The 23,341-nt window shown below is 34.6% G+C and overlaps 1 protein-coding gene across 7 annotated transcripts in view; it reads left to right on the forward strand.

The window, feature by feature from the left end:
* Positions 1-23,341, forward strand: part of Zc3h13 (zinc finger CCCH-type containing 13) — an 80,605-nt gene that overhangs the window by 51,943 nt on the left and 5,321 nt on the right. For 3 of the 7 annotated variants that reach the window (XM_077795184.1, XM_077795183.1, XM_077795185.1), the window contains exons 11-19: positions 1,608-1,799; positions 5,602-5,685; positions 6,039-6,594; positions 10,037-10,140; positions 10,489-11,700; positions 12,650-13,165; positions 16,637-16,789; positions 17,984-18,184; positions 21,616-21,779. In XM_077795184.1, coding sequence (XP_077651310.1) covers positions 1,608-1,799; positions 5,602-5,685; positions 6,039-6,594; positions 10,037-10,140; positions 10,489-11,700; positions 12,650-13,165; positions 16,637-16,789; positions 17,984-18,184; positions 21,616-21,779 — 3,182 coding nt within the window. The remainder of the gene's footprint in view (positions 1-1,607; positions 1,800-5,601; positions 5,686-6,038; positions 6,595-10,036; positions 10,141-10,488; positions 11,701-12,649; positions 13,166-16,636; positions 16,790-17,983; positions 18,185-21,615; positions 21,780-23,341) is intronic. The other 4 variants (XM_077795186.1, XM_077795187.1, XM_026381045.2 and 1 more) reach the window with 4 other exon arrangements.

The raw sequence follows: 23,341 nt of genomic DNA on the forward strand, positions 1-23,341 counted from the left end.
CTGGTCTTTAATTATTAAAATATTCTTTGCAGATATTTAGATTATTAAAATGCCTTATTACATTATTTAGAGTTATGCTGTGATTATTTTAGGGCTCCAGGCCTGGTACATGTAAATTGTGTGTGTTTGTATATGAGTGTGCATGTGTGTCTGTGTACACCTTGGGGAAAGCGCCATCTGCATTTGTTTTAAAAGATGTGTAGGATTTCCTCAGTTATAGATAGGAATTGTTGATTGTTGCTTTGGGTGGGTTGGCTTTTCATAGAAAAAAGTTAGAATAAGTTCATCTTTTCCCATTTTTCTGATCTATGGTAATTCTATGAAATTGAAGGCAGAACCCTCCAGAGTTTTTGCCAAGTAGTGCTGGATTATCACAGCCTCAGTACTACTTCCCCTTTCCTTTATGCTCCCCCCAAATGTAAAGTTTTTTTTTTTTTTTAAGTATGTTTGAATGATGGGGATGTACAGGCATTACAAAGAAATGTACAAGAAATCTCTGTATACCCACCCTCTAGCTTTCACAATGTTTACATCTTACAATCTATGGTAAAACCAAGAAATTAACATTTGTAGAATCCATAGGACTTCTTCAGATTTCTCTAATTAAACATTTATTCTGTGTGTGTGTGTGTGTGTGTGTGTGTGTGTGTGTCTCTATGTAGTTCAATCACATGAGTAGCACTGTATTGACTTACCCGAACTCAAGATACTCAGCTGATCTAGACACAGTAGCATGCACCTCTAGTCCCAGCTACAGGAGTGTGAGGTCAGCCTGGGCAACATAGTGAGACTCTGTCATTAAAAAAATAATAATAAAAAAAATCCACTGTAACCTTACAAAATTCCGTTGTGTTACTCCAGTGTATTCTCATCCGTATTCCCACATCCTTCCCATTCCCTGTTCCTGGCTCCTGACAACCTGTGTTATATCTTGTATCTTATGTTATATCATGAATGTTTCATAAATGGAATCATGCTGTATATATCCTGCTGACACTGGCTTTTTCACTTAACATAATGTTGTCATTCAAGTTGTTGTATGTAGTGATAGTGTGTTTTTTATTATTGCTGAATATTGTTTAACCATTTATCATTTGTTTAACCATTCACCACTTAGAGATATTTGGGTACTTTCTAGTTGGGGCTATTCTGAATCAAGTTACTTGTGAACATTCTTTTTCTACATCCTTGAATAAAAGTTTGCAGTTATCACTTTATGTTGCAAAGGACCTTGATTCTATTTGGAATATTTTCACTATAAACTATAATTTGAACAATAACATTCCTATTTATTTAATTATTTTCATGATTTAGATATGAAAAAAATCATTTTCATTTTGTTGTTTTCTGCATTAAGTCAGTCTTACTTTGTTTCTATTATAGGACTTATTTTCAGAGATAGGGACAACTGGAACTTATCTTACTGTAGTCAGTTATTGAACAGTTTAGGTTTCTGATATATTGCTTAGTGTTCTTTAAAAAATGAATACCACATTTTGGAATACAAAAAAAAACTAGTGTTTTTTTTAGGAAAAAGGATTGTGACTGACAAACTTGTTGAATATTGTTTATGTGTTAAATTATTTGTGTGAATATCCTTTGTTTAGGAAGTCGAGGCACGAGAGGTTCTCAAATTGATAGTCACAGTAGTAGTAGCAACTATCATGACAGCTGGGAAACTCGGAGTAGCTATCCTGAAAGAGATAGATATCTGGAAAGAGACAACAGAGATCAAGCAAGGGATTCTTCCTTTGAGAGAAGACATGGAGAGAGAGATCGTCGCGACAACAGAGAGAGAGGTTTGTCAAACAGAATTTTATTATATAGTAACCAACTTGTATAAAGAAAATTGTTTTTAAAATGGTTATCAATTTACTTTTTGTGAATATTGATTTACTTTTTAATGTAAAGTGTCTTTTAAGATAAGTGCTTGATGATCATTTGAAGCTATTTATTCATATAGTTTTTGTTGAATTGCTGTTGGAGGGATTATGTAAATAGACAGCTATCAGTACCTCAGGCAGCAAAGTATAAGAATGGGGGGAGGCTCTATTGCATGTTTCTCATCTTAACCAAATTGCTCACAACTCTTTTAAAAGTGTAGGTGATTAGAGCCATCCCAGGCAGTTCTGATTCAGGAAATACCTAAATCTTCAGCTAAGGATCCTGCCTACTTACTCATTAGCTGTGATCAGTAGAGTCTTATAAGGACTGTGAGAGAGGAACAAGGAAATTGTTAGGGCTGGAGATTGTTCAGTGAAACATTTTGTTTATAGTCTGTTCTGAAAATATATAATATTTGCTCTGGTTAATTTATATTCTGAGCTGTCGAAAGTTAAAGTTTTCCATTAATTAGATGATCTCTTAAAACTCAATTTTGAAACAGAATTACTAGGAAGCCCTTAAGGGTTGTAAGTACTTTCTTTAGCATGCTTTTATTGCCTGTACATGTTAGGACCTTTAAACATTTAAAATCTGAAGAAGGTCTCACTTATCTTGGCTGATTTCTAAAGTAAAGTTTGCTATAATGCTGAGATTTAAATAGTATGCAATTTTGTGGACCAGAAGATTGAATATTGGTGCTTTAGTGTGGGTTGAATCAAAAAACTATCTTCCTATATTGATATGGGTGGTAATAGAAGAAGAGCAAAGTCTCTAAGACATCATCTACTTTGGGGATAAGATTAGACACAGGAGAGTTAGTTGGGTTGTTTGTTAAAGGTAAGCCCAGTGCACTTGGTTTAAAAGATGTGTAGGATTTCCTCAACTATATATAGGGTTGGAGTTTATACGTTTTGTATTTCTGAAATTGTTTCTTCCTTAGCTCTTTGACAACCTTTCTTCACTGTCCTGATACTTTATTTCTGTTTTCACATCCTAGCTCAGGTTTTTCCTCATCTCATGCCTAAATTCTACAGGAAGATTTGGTTTCAATCTTGTGTTTAGTTTAACCACACATATTAAGCTTTTACTAGGTGTCAGAAACTTTGATAGTTACTTTAAATATATATTTTTAGCTTAATTTTTACAACGTTCCCTGTGAGTGTGTGTGTGTGTATGTGTGTGTGTGTGTGTGTATATATACATATATGATAAAATAATCCATGTTTCACAATTAAGAGATTAGATCTAAGAGAAGTTAAGTTACCAGTATACAGGAAGGAAATTTCAAAGTATAACTACTTTAGTGAATATCAAATGTATGATTAAAAGAGAAACCTATTTTTGAGGTTAATGATATATTCTGTGCCTTTAGTACCCATGCCAGGCACTTTGCTAATATATAATAGTTCTTTCCTTATAGAACTTAAAGTGGGGCAGAGAGGTGGGGATTCTCCCTCTCCTCGCTAAAGTAACTGATTATTGAGGTTATCAAGGAAACAAACAGTAGCCCCAGATAGAAATAAAGAATAAGAGAAGGACCTGTTGTGTAGTGTTTATGAACAACTTGAAAAAAAATTATGTAGAGGCATAAATGCAAGAGAAGTAGCTAGTTTTTCAAAGATAAAAAGCATCCCATGAAAAGAGCAGGTGTAATGCTCTGAGGTGGGAAATAGCCTAACGTGTCTTAGAATTAGAAAGAAGACTAATGTGACTAAAGTATAGTGAGTAGTAGGGGATTCATAGAGGTTAAGGGTAGAGATATACACAAGTACTTTGTTCTGTCCTCAGAAATTTAAATCTTTCCTTTAGATCTGACCTTTACAGTCTAGTACAAATAGACAACTAAAATATAATTGTTAGTGCTATGTAAAGTTCTATGAGAAGACAAAGGACCAAACAGAATTCCAAGAAAGGTGCTTTAATTAGGAAGAGGACATCTGAATTAGGGCCTTCAGAATATTTAAGTTTGCTAGAAGGAATAATGGAAAAAGTGTTTTCCAGCAGAGGTGCAACATAAGCAGACACACAGGACTAAAAGAAACATATGCTTTGGAGGAATAAAGAATTATGTTGTGAGGTTAGAGTAGAGGTATGTTATGATTTGTAGGGAAGGAAAGGAGCCAGGGAAGAGGACTGATAAGAGACTATAGAGACCAGGTTGTAAATGACCTAATAAGTCAGGCTAAACATTTTGAATTTAATTGCTTTTCACTCTGTATAAGATAACTGCTTTTAAGCAGATGGAACGAATAGAGTTTTCTTCAAAAACATATTAAGTATCTGGGGAAAAACTGAAGGCAAAGATAGACTGTTGATAACATAATCATCTGAGAAGAGCTGATCAAGGTCTGAGTTAATATAGTAACTGTAGAGATAGTGAAAGGAAAAGAAAGATTCTAGAAATGAAATTGATAGTATTTGGGTATGGCAATATTTGGATAATTCAAAAGTTGCCAGCTGTAATTAATAGATTTGTTGTTACTTAAGAAATATGTGAAGAAAGCATATCTTTGAAGAACATATTTTGGAAGATAGTTTAGACATGTTAAGAGTGGTGCTCTTGTATTCTTTCCATTTTCCTTTGAAATTAGGGACATTACCATTTTGTATGTGAGAATAAAGGTTTTATCTGCCTAGAAAGTGTCTGAATATTCCCTGACATTCCTTTATTCAGAAATTTCAAATATGAATTAATGTAAGTTGCAGTATTAAATGTTTCAGGTTATTTGTAATTATGATTTTGATTATGATCCCCAAATCAGGAATTTAGACAATCTAAAATATAGATATATAACAATAGAACCACTTTAATTTAAATTAGTTTCAGCAAAAATAAAAAGATTTAGGAAAAATTGACTTTCTAGTCCTAAAGTCCTAATGCATCTACCATCTCTGTAACTGACAAGTCACCAAAATCACTTTTGGACTATAATTTATGCTTTTTAAGAAGTAAGACAAGAAAAGACTATATAAGATTTCATTTTTTTCTTCTAGCTTTAAAATTCCTTTTTATGCTGAATCTAACCTCTAAATAGTAACTATGCATATCTTTTCATAGTGCTAAGGAAGAGAAATTTAAGCTACTATATTGACTCCTTCTCTGGAAATATTCCAAAATTTTTCTGCTTAATAAGTTGATGTTAGATGTTTCACTTACCAATCCATTGGACATAGTATAGTTTGATCTTCATTGATTAATCGTTAGATATATTTGTATTGCACAGAAGTAGAAACATCTCAATAGCCTAGATTATGTCACAGTATTTGCTTTAAACATGGCTCTGGGGAAAAGTTGATGCCATCCTTTTATACATTTTTTGATCCCAGACTAATTAATTTTATTGCTCAAGTGGTTATTTAAGCAGCGTGTATTCATTTCTCTGTGTTTGTGTGATTTGTGTGTAGATTGGAAAAAATATATAAAATGTGATTGAGATTATCATTTAACATTTTAGGACAACAACTTTTTATCTGAGTATTCATTTATATGATTAAATAAAACTTTTATTAGCAGTTAGGTAATTATAAATATATATCACTGATATGAAACACTTTTTACATTTGATTGTTCCAAGATTATTAGCCTTCAGTACCCTTAATTCTAGTTTAGTTTGTTCTACAATATTTTCCTCACATAATAGCTGCACTTTGATGTGTATATATTTTGGCCTGAAATTAGAGGTGTGACTTACGAGGGAAATTTTTTTTTTCCTTCAGCTCCTATGTTCTACACCTCCTGCTGCCCCTATCCTTTGCCACCAGTGTTCTCAGGTCCTGCTGGGGGGACAGAGAAGATCAGAGGTGAAGGGTAGAGATGGCAGAAAGCGGGGTTGGAGCAGTGGGCTGGAGGTAGGGTAGGGAGCATGCAGAGAAAGATCAAAGGTGGATAAGTGGGAGGGGGTTGGGGGTTGATGGGGAGCAGAAAACATGGTAGTTAGAGGGAAATTGAAAATATATTTAAGAAAATAATTTTTAAAGGTCTAGGGGTGATTAATATTTGGATGATTAAATTTAAAGTAAATATAGTACTTGATTTATAATTTGTTGCCAGTGTGACCCATATATACACAGATAAAATTTAAGATTTGCCATGCTGTATAACCTATAGGTTATCTATTAAATTAATCACTGACAAAACTTGATTTTCATTGTAGATCAAAGACCAAGCTCACCAATTCGACATCAGGGAAGGAATGACGAGCTTGAGCGTGATGAAAGAAGAGAGGAACGAAGAGTAGACAGAGTGGATGATAGAAGAGATGAAAGGGCTAGAGACAGAGATAGGGAACGAGAACGAGACAGGGAGCGGGAGAGAGAGAGGGAACGTGAACGAGATCGGGAAAGAGAAAAAGAAAGAGAACTAGAAAGAGAGCGTGCTAGGGAACGGGAGAGAGAAAGAGAAAGAGAAAAGGAGAGAGAACGTGAAAGAGAGAGAGATCGCGATCATGACCGAGAGAGGGAAAGAGAGAGGGAGCGAGACAGGGAAAAAGAACGGGAGCGAGAAAGAGAAGAAAGAGAGAGGGAGAGAGAGCGAGAACGGGAAAGAGAGAGAGAACGGGAACGAGAAAGAGCAAGAGAAAGGGATAAAGAACGAGAACGTCAGCGGGATTGGGAAGAAAAGGACAAGGGACGAGATGACCGTAGAGAAAAGCGAGAAGATATTCGAGAAGATCGCAATCCGAGAGATGGACATGATGAGAGAAAATCAAAGTAAGAATGATATGAATCAATTTTAGAAAGTTCATTTCAGTAAAGAATTCATAAGTTTTATTTAATGCTTTTCAGTGTTCCCTTAATTTTCTATTAAGTCTTGTCTTCTCTTTTTGTGTGTCAAATTTATTATATACAAATAAAATGGTGTAAATTCTTTAATTATCTAGAAAATAATTTTTTTAATATTTTAATCCAGGGTCTATAATTAATCTGTAATAATTTGTTTAGAAGCTGGGTAATATATAAAGAAAACAAGCTTATTTAGCTCAGGGACTTGTGTGTGCAAGATCAAGCAACCCTATTTGTTCAACATCTGGTGAGGGCTCCCTTGGCTGTATTAAAACATGGTGAAGAAACAGAACAGGCCAAGTGAAAGATTGGCCTGGCTCTGAGCCCACTCATTCTGTGAGACCAGCATTAATCCCTTTCAAGGGCAGTGCCTCCAATGACCTAATCACCTTGCAGTAGGCCCCATCTCTTAGAGGTTCTGCTACCTCAGCACTACCACATGGAGAACCAAGCCTTTGGGGAACAAACCACATCCAAACCATAGAATACTCTTTCTTATTTCCTGTGCATTTTTTATGGCATGTGAGCTTTCTTGACTTGTTATAGACTTTTTTAGGAGGAATCCAACATAAAAGTGATAGTGAACTTGTGTCCCACTACATCCTCTTGATAACTAGTTAATGATGATGGCAAGTCACCAAGAGATACTGCCTGAGTTTCTTATGCTTGTAAATATGGAGTCACACCTCTAGGCTATAGGAAACAATTCACAGTATTATAGGACCTAAGAATTCCTATAATTGTTATGTAGCTAGAAGATGAGAGATAAGGAAGTGTCCTCTCATGCTGTGAAGATATATAGTAGGTTATTGGGGCCAAAAGATATTTTCTTGGCATCTCATAGAATATATCTGAGGACATTTCCTCCCTCCCTCCCTCCCTCCCTCCCTCCCTCCCTCCCTCCCTCCCTCCCTTCCTTCCTTCCTTCCTTCCTTCCTTCCTTATTTCTTTATTTTCTTTCTCTCTGTCTCACCTCTCTCTCTCCCCCCTCACCCTTCTCCCCACCTTCATCAAAAGAAATTATTTGTTTAGGTATCTGGGAAGTTGAGGGTTAGCTTTGATTTGTTCTGATGTGGCTCTAACCAGGTTATTATAGGAATGATATCTCTCCACTGTTTCCCTCTGTGCTGATTATAGTCTCATCAAATTTGTCTCCAAATGATGCCTTTGTTGGCCTTAGAATTGTACCTACTTTAGCAGTCCTCTTTGTATTGGGGCTCTCATTGATTGAGGAGTAGACAGTTCTTGGCTAAGCCAGTTCCATCATTGCTTTTCTGAATTATTGGGGTACAATTCAGCACCAAAGTGGAACCTCGGGTGGAGAGTACATTACAATAAATTTTGGTTTCAGATTAAAGAGCAGAATGTGACTATTAGGGCCAAAAGATATTTTCTTGGCACTCATTCTGCTCTTTAATCTGCAACCAAAATTTACTGTAATGTACTCTCTACCTTACTTTCCTGCTTCCCTCTCCCCACATATTAAAAATTTTACATTAAAATGAGCTTCAGAGATTCTTCCTTTATCACATGTAGGCAAACATACATAATATTTTCTTCTTTCTCTGACTTTTACATCTCTCTATCTTCTATAATTATAATTCTCAAATCTTTATGTGTCTTTTCTCCACTTCTCTGCTTTGATTAATATTTTTTCTTACTTCTCATTTCTGCTTATAATAAGCAACAGTTTTTCTGTTTTTTTCGTGACTAATTAGCCATGAAAATCCCAAGAGTTGGGACTGACCCTAGAAACTTAGGAGTCAAACAAACCAATAAGAAAAACTAGTTAAATAATATTAATATCTTCACTTAGTTGTTATTTATACTTTCATCTCAGTAGTTTGAATTTATCCAGCACTTTAAAAAAGTTATTTAGGTTTGCTGCATTACCATAGTATTCATTTTACTCTAATTTTGTTTCATAAAAATAATTATGAATCATTTTTACCATACTTCAAATATTCACTTTATTCTAGTGTATCAATCAGTTATTTCTTACTGTGTTAAATTGTCTCAAAAGTTAGTCGTTTAAAACAGCCACCATTTATTTGCTTATGATTCTGTGGATGAGTGATTTTATGTGGGTTTAGCAGAGTATATTCTGCTGGTCCTTCTTGAGATAACTGTGTGTCTACAATTGACCTGAAAGTTCAATCGTACCCAGATGATTCAAGGTGTCCTTACTCACATGTCTGGCATTTGGGACACCTTATTTGTCCTCCATTTGACTTTTCATCCTCCAGTAGTCTAAATTTTGTTTTTGTGTACAATAATAGAGCATACCTCGAAAGCAAAAGCAGAAGCTGTAAAGCTTCTTGGGTCCTCTCCAGATTTGTACAGTGTAACTTTTACCACATTCTTCTGTCATGTAGCAAGTCACTAGTCCTGCCCAGATTTAAAGAGTGAGGAAGTAGGCCACCAATTGATGGTGGAAGCTTTGGATAAGGACTTGCACAAGCTGAGGCCTGTGAGTTGTTACAGTACTCCTGGGACTGCCTTCTTCACTTGGTCACTCAAAAGAAGCTGTCCCAATGGATGTGCTGCAGCATCGTTCTCAACTTTTGACTGTAATGTTTATAAACAAACAATGTTGATAAAAAATAAGTAGTCCAAATGTAACAAAAATGTAAGAAAATACTGGAATAATATAAGAACCAAGATGAATAAATCAATATTTATTTTAAACTCAACTAAGGAAAAAGAAATATTATGAATATATGAATTATTTACTTATCACCAAGCAAGTGATTTTAATTCAAAGAAGGGAAAAGGAAGTTATTTTTTACAATGTACAAATAATATGCCTGGCACTGGGCTTATGACATAACTAATGTATACTTCACTGCAGTTTAATGAGCTATTTTCTCCCTAACTTCAAATGACAAATTAAGGAACTTACTTAAGGCTGCATAATAAGTAATGTGGCTATAAACTGAACTCATAGCTTTTTTATTCCAAAAATAATACTAGATTTTCTTACCTGTTTTCCCTGCACAAAGTAATTTCTATATCATAAGAATGTAAAATTGGTTAATGTTTATATTAGAGGGTACATTAGTTTATTGATTTCACAAAACTGTATATTATCATTTTGCAGTATTTAAATATGACAATTTTCACTTGAATGATTTTCCATGAATAATGAAAGAAAGAGATGTTGCCATGTATTTTAAATCTACAATTTGAAGTATTAGCAAATGAAGTAATGAACTTTATTAAAGATACCAAATACCCTTTGTATGATACAGCTTTGACAATATTGCTTTCCTATAATTATAAGTTATAGTAAAATATACTAATAAAAAACATAGTAAAGAAATCTTCCCCCTTTAGAATTTTATAAGTTGTATTTTTTTGCCCAATTTAGGAAGCGCTATAGAAATGAAGGGAGTCCCAGTCCTCGGCAGTCACCTAAGCGCCGGCGTGAACATTCTCCTGACAGTGACACTTACAACAGTGGAGATGATAAAAGTGAGCACTTTTTGTTTTCTGTGTCTCTGTATTCATACTCATTTACTATGAGATCATTCTTTGACACTGATTGGAACTGACAAATTAAGATTTTTTTAAAAAGTTTTCTGGATCTACTGCCTCTAAATATTTCCTTATGTGATTAAAGTATGTTTGAGAAGTATATCATTTATCATAATGGCATTGTCTTTTCCTACCATTTGTAGTTAAATCCAAATAGTAGGCTTTTGTCTGTCATTTGAAAAGTTTTCAGATGAAAAGTGAGAGATTGTCTAATTGTTATTTAAATGTAATGTGCAGTGTTTATTCACCTGGTGAATATGTGATTATTTTTCTCTTTTTGTATAGATGAAAAACACAGACTCTTGAGCCAGGTTGTACGACCTCAAGAATCTCGTTCTCTCAGCCCATCACACCTCCCTGAAGATAGGCAGAGTAGATGGAAAGAAGAAGATCGTAAACCAGAAAGAAAAGAGAGTTCAAGGCGCTATGAAGAGCAAGAACTCAAAGAGAAAGTTTCTTCTGTAGAAAAGCAGAGAGAACAGACAGAAATCTTGGAAAGCTCAAGAGCACGTACACAAGACATGATTGGCCACCACCCGTCTGAAGATCGAGACACATCTGATAGAGCTCATGAGGAAAATAAGAAAAAAGCAAAACTTCAGAAGAAACCTATCAAGAAAAAGAAAGAGGATGATATTGGAATAGAGAGGAGTACCATTGAGACAACATCTGAAGATGGTCAAGTCTTCTCCCCTAAAAAAGGACAGAAGAAGAAAAATGTTGAAAAAAAACGTAAAAGATCCAAAGGTGATTCTGATATTTCTGATGAAGAAGCAACCCAGCAAAATAAGAAGAAAAGAGGGCCACGAACTCCCCCTATGACAACCAAAGAGGATTTAGTTGAAATTTCCAACGATAAGGATGGTATGCTAGAGGATCCTCAGAAGAAAGAAGATACAGCCTTTAGTGACTGGTCTGATGAGGATGTGCCTGACCGTACAGAGGTGACAGAATCAGAGCATGCTGCCTCTGCTGCTACTCCTGGTAGTACCCCTTCTCCTCTATCTTCTCTTCTCCCTCCTCCACCTCCTTTGGCTAGTGCCAGTACAGCTGCCTCTGCTGCTCTTGCCTCTACTCCTATTACTGCTGCTACTGCCTCCTCCGCCTCCATTTCCACCTCTTCGAACCCCACCAACACTACCAGTGCTACTTTTGCCAATGAAGAGTCACACAGAAAATGCCATAGGACACGAGCAGAAAAAGTAGAGGCACCTCATGTAACTATAGAAGATACACCACATCGAAAGCCAGTGGATCAAAAGAGGAGCAGCAGCCTTGGGAGCAATCAGAGTAATCGTAGTCACACCTCTGGCCGTCTGCGCTCTCCATCCAATGATTCTGCCCATAGAAGTGGGGATGACCAAGGTAGTCGAAAGAGAGTGCTGCATAGTGGTTCAAGAGATAGAGAAAAAACAAAAAGTCTAGAAATCACAGGAGAGAGAAAATCTAGGATTGACCAGTTAAAGCGTGGAGAGCCTAGCCGAAGTACTTCTTCAGGTAATAAAATTGAATTATGATCTAGTCATTGTTTCCTGTGTTAGTATATTTTATACAAATTATAATGCTAAAGTAATGCCTAGTTACTTTTTATACATGCTTTTTAATGTGATGGCTAATCTTTTTTTTTTTTAATTTTGTGGAACTTGGTGTGGGAGGAGGCTTATTCATCCCATTAAGAAATCATCGTTTATTTTCATTATCCCTTTAAAATCTCATCCATTATCACTTTAAGACCAATGTTAATAATAGAGATACATTCAGTGCTATTAACAGTTTAATGTTAGGATTTTAATGATATGATTTGGTGAAAAGGCTCTCTACTCCAGTCCTATATCAACATTTGCAAATGTAACCTTCCTGCTATTCTTTCTATAGCCAGTACTGCTCTTTTTGCCTCAGAAAATAAGATAGGAGAGTAAAGAGAAGTCAAAGAATTAAGTACATATTAATATCTAACCATTTTATGTACATATTTCAAGATATTTTTGTACTGGAAATAGACAAGGAAACCTTTTTTTTCTTTTGGTACTAGGGATTGAACCCAGGGCTGCTCTACCACTGAGCTATATCCCCAGCCCTTTTTAATATTTTATTTTGAGACAAGGTCTCACAAAGTTGCTGAAGTCTAGCCTTGAACTTGTAATCCTCCTGCCTCAGCCTTTTAAGTTGCTAGGAATGAATAGAGGTATGTACCACTGTACTCGGCTGACAAGGAAATTTTTTAAAAATACTTTGATTAACCCCTTGAGAGAGAGAAATTTGTCCCTAAAATGAGTTCTTTGTATATGTATGTAGAGAAATGTGTATGTAGAATGTACAGAGTATATAGAACATTGAAAATATTGAGAAAATATATTGGCAAGTAAATTGTAACTTTAAAAGATTCTAAAATGAAGCATTTGTTTCTGTTTCCTGATAATTTTTGTATGTGGCATATTTATTATAGATCGCCAGGATTCAAGAAGCCATAGTTCAAGAAGAAGTTCTCCTGAGTCAGATCGGCAAGTCCATTCAAGATCTGGGTCTTTTGATAGCAGAGATAGGCTTCAAGAAAGAGATCGATATGAGCATGATAGAGAGCGGGAGAGAGAGAGGAGGGATACAAGGCCAAGAGAATGGGACCGAGAAGCCGATAAAGACTGGCCACGGAACAGAGATCGAGATAGATTGCGGGAACGCGAGAGAGAGCGAGACAAAAGGAGAGACCTGGACAGGGAAAGAGAGAGACTAATTCCTGAATCTGTGGAAAGGGACAGAGATAGAGATAGAACTTTTGAGATTTCTTCTCAGATAGAGTCTGTGAAACGCAGTGAAGCAAAACTGGAGAGTGAACATGAAAGAGACCTGGAAGCCGCTTCCCGAGACACTCTAACTTTGGATAAAGAAAGAATGGATAAAGAACTGGGATCTGTGCAAGGATTTGAAGATATAAATAAAGCTGAGAGAACTGAGAGTGTGGAAGGTGAGTGCCTCACCCTTTTCTCTGTTATAAACAGATTAGACATCTCATATGCTCCATTCCTTTTCCAATTTCATGTGAAGTAAATATTTTCTTTTGAAAGGCAAATTGATTTCATTAGAGGAAGTAGATTCATAAGGAAAATTCCTGTAATACTAAAATATGTCTTTCCCTCTAGTACAAATTTGTGTTAAAATAATCCTAATGAAATAAAAGAAATAGTTCTTGAAATAAAAAGTGAGTACTCTAGATAGGGCAGAGGGATGGGAGGGGAAGAGAGGGACCAGGGGGTTAGCAATGATGGTGGAATGTGATGGACATCATTATTTAAAGTATATGTATGAAGACATGAATTGGTGTCAACATACTTTATCTACAAACAGAGATATGAGAAATTGTTCTCTACATGTGTAATAAGAATTATAATGCGTTCCACTGTCATGTATTTAAAAAACAAAATCAATTTAAAAAAAAAAAAGAGATCGAAGAATGAAATATTCAGTTCTGTTTATGCCCGACCATTGAAACATTGCTTAGATACAATGTCCACAGATTTTGAAGAATAACCATCACATCTTTTTTCTTAAATGTTAAGAATAAAATAAAATCACAAAAATTGACATTTTAGTTCAGAGAAGGATTCAAATAACTATTAGAGGTTCCTCTTTTCTAGGGCAACTGAGAACAAATATATGAAATAATAAAACTTGCTAAAACTGCATTTAATGGCAGATCAACTATAGAGCCCTCCTGCCATTCCTCAGTCCTAGAACAGGAATGCAGAGAAGTCAGCATGAACACTTTGGCCCAGTCTGAGCCAGTCTTAGCTCTGTGGAACCTTACTCTATACTGCCTCTATTCTTCATTCTTCACTACCACTTTGCTAGATAAACTGACTTTTATTATCAGGTTAAGGAGACTCCAGCTTCAATTGTAGGAGTGCAATCACAGTGATTAGTTTAGTTATATTCAGTAATGTAAAGAATCTGAGGTAGAGCTGGGCTTGGTGGTGCACTACTATAATCTCAGTGGCTCAGGAGGCTGAGGCAGGAGGATCTTGAGTTCAAAGCCAGCCTCAGCAACTTAGTGAGGCCCTAAGCAACTCAAGAGAGACCCTGTCTCTAAATAAAATACCAAAAAAAGGGCTAGGGTTGTGGCTCAGTGGTTAAGCGCCCTTGGGTTCAATCCTTGGTACCAAAAAAAAAAAAAAAAAAAAAAGAATCTGAGGTAGAATTGTTTTGGTCAAGCCAAATTGGAACTGGGGGAAAGGTAAAGATATATATATAAAACAGATGGTAAACTGAGATATCTAATCAGATAACTAAGAGATACAAGGATCTACTTTTATAAACTATAGGCCAAAAGCTATCATATGGCAGATACAAATAATTAAAAAAAAAATTACTGCTTATGTACTGTCTCAGAATATTTGCCTACAATAAACTAGACAAATTGATTCATGCCTTTCCTTTCTCTATCCATTTTTAGTACCTGTTCTTCCAATTTCCGGATAGACCTTTGCACTTACATGATCTCCTCCTTACTCAGACTTTGTCTCAGTTATTTTCTCTATGAAGCCACCTGTGCAAAAGGCACTTTCACATTCTTACAGCACCTTGCTTGTACATCTTTTATAGTATTCCCATACAGTATTGTAATATTTTTTGTGATTTTTCTCCCCATTTTACTGTACTCCTTTTTATCAATAGCTGATGAAAGAAGATGTGTTGTGTCTGTACATGTATACCCCACATACTTCTTGGTGAATTATAGCCTAGGGATAATGGCCCCTCTGAGAATTCTCCTGAAATTTCTGCCTTCCTAAGACTCTCCATTTCTGGTATCAGTTTTTAAATCATACTTCTAACATAACCTCCTATTTCTAAGCACTAAGATTATGATTTTTTTGTTTTTAATTTGCCGTGACAGCATTTGGCCTATAGTAAAATCCACGACTTTTAAAAACGGATTAGACATCTCATATGCTATCTGTTATACATATTTTTGTTCTATTTGACTTAAACATTTCTACTGTTTTTTTTTCATATTATGTTTTCATCTCAAGTTTAAGTATAAATAGCATGAGCCGTGATTCTGATGTAGGCCCAACCTTGGGATATATTGAACTAATTATTATAATAGCTCTTGTGTGTCAGTGTCCTTCATTCCTAAAATGTTACCATTTTTTTAGTTGCAACTACAGATAATACAGCATAGACATTTAGAGGTAAATCATCTGCTGTATGATATATGTGTTCACTTAAAGTAGGAAAATGAGTTGTATAAGCTTAAAAATTTTAAAATGCTGTTACATTTATGTTTAGATACATATTTGTATAACCAGTTATTAAAATGGGTTGTCTTAGAAATGAATTTGTGGGGATATGGGGAAAATTTTATAGAATTTAATAGAACAAAAAATTATCAGAATGACTAGAAACATTTCATAGCCTCAAATTTTATTTGGTGCACATTCATACCCATGCACCATAGTGTTGTCATTCGAAAGTAAGGGTTTTAGATTCCATAAAGTATATAGATTGCCAGTAGAAACATTGAACATACTTAGTAATTTGGGGAGTGAACTTCTAACTAACTCACCAGGAAACAAAGTTTAGCATACATACTAGTTGAGAAAAGTAGAAATACCAGCAAAAATATTTTTAAGTTATATTATAGCGTTCTTCTAAAATTGCATTCATTAATTAGATGAAAATGTTGGGATAGGGAAGAGAATTAGTGATACTTCACATTTTTACCTCACTGCTAGAAAGTTCTTTCTATAATGAGTAAAATATCATGAACTAAGACTTAAGTTTAAAATATCTTTTTAAAATAAATTTGCAACGAACCAGGCATGTGGTAGCACACACCTGTAACTCCAGCTACTCAAGAGACTGAGACAGGAGGATCTCAAATTCAAGGCCAACCTGGGCAATTTTGTAATAACTTGTCTCAAAATAAAAAGGGTTGGGAATGTAGCTCAGAGGCAGAATACTCCTGGTGCCTGGTGGTTCAATCTCTAGTTTCACCCCACCAAAAAAAAAAAGCAAGTTTTTTTTTTTTTTTTTTTTATAATGAGTTTATTCAGCTAAAGAAATTATTACAGTCTTTTGAAGTTAGAAGATTTTTCAGATTGTGAAAGTTTTATTGTCAAAAATTAAAACAATACACATAATCAATATTAGTGTATTAGTGATATCTTTTTATTTTTGATATTTTAATTGTGACCTTATCTGATAATTGCTGTTCATTTTGTGTTCTTAACTACTAAAATAAATTTAGTTAATTCAATTTTATTTTGTAGTTTGCTTTTGAAACTATGAAGTATTTGACTAGTTTAAAAAGATAGCTTTCTGTTTAAAAAAATGCTTTTCACATTGTTACAGTGTGTACAGCCTTTACATTTTTGTTTGATTTAGGCATCCCTTCCCTTTAATACTTTTTTTAACATGAAATGAATTTGTGTATTAGCAGGAGATGATGAATCCAAGTTAGATGATGCACATTCATTAGGATCTGGTGCTGGAGAAGGATATGAGCCAATTAGTGATGATGAACTAGATGAAATTCTGGCAGGTGATGCAGAAAAGAGAGAGGACCAACAGGATGAAGAGAAGATGCCAGGTAATCATTTGCAGAGGTGGTATTTGAGCAGTCTTTATAACTTCTTTCAGTTTTCTAAATTCAGTAATTATTATTTTTATTTATTGTACTTATACATTGCCAGAGCTTACTCAAGTAACTATCCCATGAAACAACATTCCTTGACATTATCATTCAGTTGTATCAGTTTGTTTCTGAGTACTCCCAACCTTTTTTGTTTGTTTGTTTAAATAATAGTAAGGGTCTGTACTGGGTCTGGCTATGTAAAATACAAAATTTTTATTTTTATTTTTCTCTGCTCGTATTTCACAAATTTTCATACTAATGTGGAAGATATAATTATTATCTTTGTCATTTGTTGGTATTAGATATTTCTAAATAGAACATTATTATATTTCTTCAGCTGTTTCTTCTTGATGGATTATTCACTCTCACTGTTAATAATAGTCACTGTCTGATTCTTAAAGAAATTTCATAATCAATTATTTCTTCTATAATGTATGTATGTGTGCATACAGGCAAACTAAATATGCTCCTAGATTTAATCCTTGATATGATTCTGGTACCAAGTTTCAAAATATCAGGCCTTATCTTAGTGAAATAATAGAGTTCTTTCATTGGTAATCTCCCATTTAATTTTTAAATGAATTATTTTGTAGGGTTAGCTTACCTGTTTTCTTTTGGTGGAGAGTTTTAAGATTCTAAATATTCATTTTTATGAGAAAGCTGAAATTTTAAGAAAATAACTATCTATTTATGAGTTAAGGCTGTGCTTACTTGATTTATACAGTCATCCCTCCATATCCATAGGAGATTGACATCATGAGCTGCACACAAAATCTGCAGATGCTCAATTCTCTTATATAAAATGGCTCAGTATTTGCATGTAACGTATCCACGTCCTCCTGTATGCTTTAAAACATCTCTAGATTACTTCTGATACCTACTAAAATGTAAATGTGTTATAGTTTGTTGCTAGACTGTATTGTATAGGGAATAATTATAAGGAAATAAAAGGCTGTACATGTTCAATTCAGACTTTTCTCTGTGTGTGTGTATATATATATATATATATATATATATATATATATTTTTTTTTTATCTATAGTTAGTTGAATCCATAAATGGTTACCAAGGACCAAATCTATTTCTCTGTAGTTAAGCCTTCTTTATTTTTTGATGTAAAGAAAAGTATTATTCTTTAATTTTTTACAGATCCATTAGATGTGATAGATGTGGATTGGTCTGGTCTTATGCCAAAACATCCAAAAGAACCACGAGAACCTGGGGCTGCACTCTTAAAATTCACACCTGGAGCTGTTATGCTAAGAGTTGGGATTTCTAAAAAGCTGGCAGGTTCTGAGCTCTTTACCAAAGTCAAAGAAACATGTCAGAGACTTTTAGAAAAACCCAAAGGTAATTCCATTTACTTTAACTATGTAATGTCTGTTGTAACTATTAGGATGCTGTTGAAAAGAATTCTGTTTAGTTGTCATGTAGTACTCACACTATAGGAACTTCTTTGTTGGTTTTTGTTTTTTGGAGCAATCATTTATATTCATTAATTTAATCTTCATGGTCAAAATTCCTTAAATTTTTTTGAGGAAAATTTAATTCTACAGAGAAGTTGCAAAAGTTGTAAAATCTTATGAAAGTTTAATAGAGGGCTTACTTAATGGTGACTTAAGTTAAGACCTGAAACTATGAACTGTTTGTAAGAGGAGGGTTTGATTGTTGCTTAACAATCAGACCTCTCCTAATTTTTGCTGCTGTGATGGTGGTGTTACATAGCTGAGGCCTTCCGAGAAACTGAGGCAGTGTAAAGACCTACTTTCAAGCCCCTACTCTTGTGATCTAGTCAGAAAGATTTTAGAAATGTTGCTTAGAGTAATAGGAATGAATTTACTAAAGGGAAAAGGGGGAAAGTTTATTGACAGGAAAAGAGGAGAAGAGGACACTCTTAAGAGAGAGAGTGGGTCCTCTCAGAGAGGGACAATGTGCCTCTACTGCACTCCAGTTTTTTGTTTTTTTTTTTTTTTAAGATAGAAGAGAGAGAGAGAGAGAGAGAGAGAGAGAGAGAGAGAGAGAGAATTTTTTAATATTTATTTTTCAGTTTTCATTGGACACAATATCTTTGTTTTATTTTTATGTGGTGCTGAGGATGGAACCCAGCGCCCCGCGCATGCCAGGTGAGCGTGTTACTGCTTAAACCACATCCCCAGCCCCCCTGCACTCCAGTTTTGTTGGGGACCCCAGGGAAGTTTCCAGAGAGCCTTGCGCAGGTCCACCTCTTGACTTTTGACTGACAGCAGGGTGACATCATACTTTCAAGTCTCCACTGTCATGGCAGCTCTAGGTCACTTTGGCCCATGCTGAGCAGTTCTAATTGGATTCTTAACCATACATTCTTACAGATTTTATGGTTAGGAGGAGCTATCCTTATCTCCTAGAGTTTTAGGATCTGGTCACAAAAGTCTCCTTCAGGGTAACATGGATTCCTCTTATCCACATTATTTTGGTTCTGCATTTCTCCTGCAGTGAACAGGTAGTTTGCTGTGGAATGTGACATAGTCTGTCCACTGAGGCCATTCAGGGCTACAGGTAAATTGCTTCTTGAAACAGAAAGCATATAAGGATCAGCACAGTGGTCCCAATTTATAAAATGATTCTCTTAACCTTGTGTTCCTACCATTTATGTTTGTCTGTTCCCTAACAGTGATACTAGAGAACTGATAAAGGATGCTGAATGTGTATTTCATGTGGAATGGGACTTAGTTTCGTTCATTACCATATCAGTGTCTAATTTTCTCTTTATATACTACTTTATACTACTTATGCATTGCATATACCTATGCCTGTCACATAAAAAATATCCAGTACCTGTTTGCAAAATAATTGATACCCATGTTTGTATTCATTTCATCTATTTCAGTGCCCCAACACTGAAGAGAGTATATCTTCATGCCCTATATAATTTTAAAAACTGAGATAAAACAGAAACAAACTTAGGTTTAAAGCAGAAAACTGAACATGGGTACTAAAATTGAACTTGCTTTCATCTAGATTTACTAATTGCAATATGGTTAAGTTCTTCTCAGTTAATCTTTCCCAATTATTTTGCACCTTTTGTTTTACCTTTAGTTTAGTCTGTGTTTAGTTTGTCAAAACCATGAACAGACAGGAAGTTTAGCTATGTTATACTCTAAAGAAGTTTACAGGAAAGCCAGCTTTAGCCACTTAGCTAAGAAGGCTCTAAGCAACTTAAAGAGACCCTTTCTCAAAATTAAAAGTGGGCTGAGGCTGTGGCTCAGTGGATAATCACCCCTCCATTCAACCCCCCCCCCAAAAAAAAAGTGTACTGGTTTCCTAGTCTTTTACATATGTAAAAGAAAGTGTTTTACATCTTGTTGTCTGAAAACAGAATAAGGGTAGCAAGGATGCCAGTAAAATCTGTCCTACTAGGCTGGGTTTTAGCTCAGTGATAGATCACTTGCCTACCATGTGTGAGGCACTGGGTTCAATTTTAGGCACAATAAATAAATAAATAGTCCATTTGCAACAACAAAAAAATTTTTAAAAACATCTGTCCCACTAGGCAGTTTTCAAAAAAGAATGTGGGCTCAATGCAGATTTCATTTGTTTGTTATTGTAGTAGAATGGAGAATATTTTTTGTGTGTGTGTGTAGTGTATGTGTCTGTGTCCAAATACCTATGGGTACTGTGTGTGTGTGTGAGAGAGAGAATGAATCATCTGAGGAATCCCTTATTTTTCTCTTAGAGTATCTTGGCCCAACTATGAAGATTCTGATTCTGTAGGTCTGATAAGTATATTACTAAAAAAAATTCTCAAGTGATTCAAGTAGACATCAGAGTGTGGGAACCAGTTTTGAGTTAGTTTATATTTATTTATACTTATATACCTATCAACTAGGTGCACATCTCTTTAACTGTGTTGCATGAAGGTAGTTTCTTGTTAATTTTCTAATTTCATTGCTTATATTTTGCATTTCAGAAAATTCAAATGAACTGAGTAATGCAGCTTCTTTCATTCTGTATCAAATTTATCCTATTTGGTTTTACTTTAATGCCATTTACTGCTTTCTTTAGTGGAGTCTAATAGCAACCTGTTTGATCATGTCTTAGGAATAGAGGCAGTACCTAATGCCTTTGTAATAACTCTTGGCTACTCTTTTATTTTGATTATTGACTGGTTCTGTTTTGTTATTTTTACTTCCTTTTGTCTTTCTTTACTTCCTTTTTAATACAATAATTTTTATCAAATATTTTCTTGATTCTGCTTTTTGTTAAGTGTTAAGTGTTTTCTCCCTCCCTTGTATGTTGTGACTTAAAATTGTCTTTTTACTAATTTAATACATTGTCTCAAGTTTTTGTAGTAACTTAGAGGTAGTCTAACATCTAATCATTTTCTGTTGGCTGATTTCTTAGAAGTCACATCTTGAATATTATTACATTTGAATCTCGCTGTTATACAGTGCTGAAATCTGTAATTTTAAGTTGTAGTTGATGGAAGGCAACATACTGAATTTTATTTCAGTAATTCTGAACTTGAACTTTTCTTCTCATAGTCAGTAATCAGTGTCTACATTCTCCTCCCCATGTTTGCTTTTATCTTAAGCAAATTTAAAGCAGCTATCAGAATATTTATTTTTGTTTAAGTCAGCCACATACTATATGTTGAAGGTTCTTTGCAGAGAATATGTTGCCTTTGATATAAAATAATTTTCACCAATGTTGCTAACTTTGATAAGTCATAGACTCAAACTTAAGCCATTGCTAACACTTTCCTACTGTAGGAAAATTTAATGCATGTTTATTTGTATTGAAAGATGCAGACAATCTTTTTGAGCATGAATTGGGGGCCCTCAACATGGCTGCATTACTACGAAAAGAAGAAAGAGCAAGTCTTCTTAGTGATCTTGGTCCGTGTTGTAAAGCACTGTGCTTCAGACGGGATTCAGCAATACGAAAGCAGCTTGTTAAAAATGAAAAGGTACTATTATTTCCTTGGAAAAAATACAAAGTAAATAGTATAAATGTCATATTTTTCATTTGATTAATTTAAAATGAGAATGCAGTCTCAAGTATTGTTATAAGTTTGATGTCCTAGTCTTTTACACGTGTAAAGAAAGAATTCTGCCAAAATGTATAGTACTTTTACTTTAATAACAACTGATTAGTGGTTGTTTTGAAAAATAATTATTTGTTGTTCAAAATTTCATGCATAAAAATGTTGAAAATATTCTTTGAATAAATATTTTGCATAAGTGAAAAGCTTTGTTAGAGAAGCAGACATATTAGAAATTTTTTCAAATGGAAGATTAAAAAACAAAAATTCCCAGGTAAAGAGAGGTGAGGATATTTATAGGAAGAGTGCTTATGAAATTGTCGAGTTGGAAGAGAAGGAAATAAATGGAAGTTATTAAGTTTACGCATTTGCTTCAGAAGAATTAAGAATTGAAAAGTAAGAAAAATAAAGTAAGTTTAGATATAGAAGGGAATTGAAAACATCTTGGGCTTTTTAAAGTTAATAAACTGGCCCAATAAAATCCTTCACTTATCAAAAAAATAAATAATAAACTGGGAGTTTTATTTTAGATGTGGGTGTGGTAGGCATGAATAGTATGATAAAGAAGCTAATCTTAAAAAGTTAGAAAAATATTAATAACTTTGTGCTGTTGGTAAAACAGATTATCTTGGATGTATACCATTACTAAAGAAAAGGCTCTTTGATTCAAGAAAAATACTCAGGTTTTTTGGGAATGATCTAATTTATGAAAACAAGATAATTATCTGAAAACAGATAATGCAGAATAATAGGCTTTTAAAAAAATCAAGTTGAGACTGTATAATTACCAAGTCTTCTCCACTTAAAGGCTACTTCAAAATTACTTTTGATAATTGTTTTAATCATTCTCTGTTCCCCCTCCCACTTAAATAATGCAATTTATGTCTCATTCTTTTGCCTGGATGCCCATCTCTCTCTGCAGCCTTTCTCAACTGAACATTTCTCTGAGAGAATTAGGCTTCCCATGCCCTAAACATGTGTGAAATGAATCACTTTTTATATTACACACCTAAAATGATAACCAGTTACCACCATCTTCACTATTAAATTGAGAACTATTATTCACATCATTTGCTTTTGGGTTCAGATAAGGAATGTCAGTTGAGAAAGACAGTATGGTTTATAATCTCATTAGAATCCTACTACTTTTTGGGGGGTGGGTGGGTACATGGGATTGAATCCAGGGGTGCCTAACCACTGAGCAACATCCTCAGCCCTTTTTGTATATTTTATTTAGAAACAGGGTCTTGCTGAATTGCTTAAGGCCTTGCTAAGTAGCTGAATCTGGCTTTGAACTTGCAATCCTCCTGCCTTAGCCTCCCAAGCTCCGGGGATTACAGGTGTGCTCCATGTGCTGCCGTCTTTTTATAAAATGTATTTTATAACATTTGTTAGTTCTTCTAACATGCCATGGTGCTTGTCAATAATTGTAATAACCAAAAATACCTCTGCAAATTTCTCATGGAAAACTTTTGTTCAGAACCTTA

Source organism: Urocitellus parryii, chromosome 2, assembly GCF_045843805.1.
Source record: "Urocitellus parryii isolate mUroPar1 chromosome 2, mUroPar1.hap1, whole genome shotgun sequence".
NCBI lineage: Eukaryota > Metazoa > Chordata > Mammalia > Rodentia > Sciuridae > Urocitellus > Urocitellus parryii.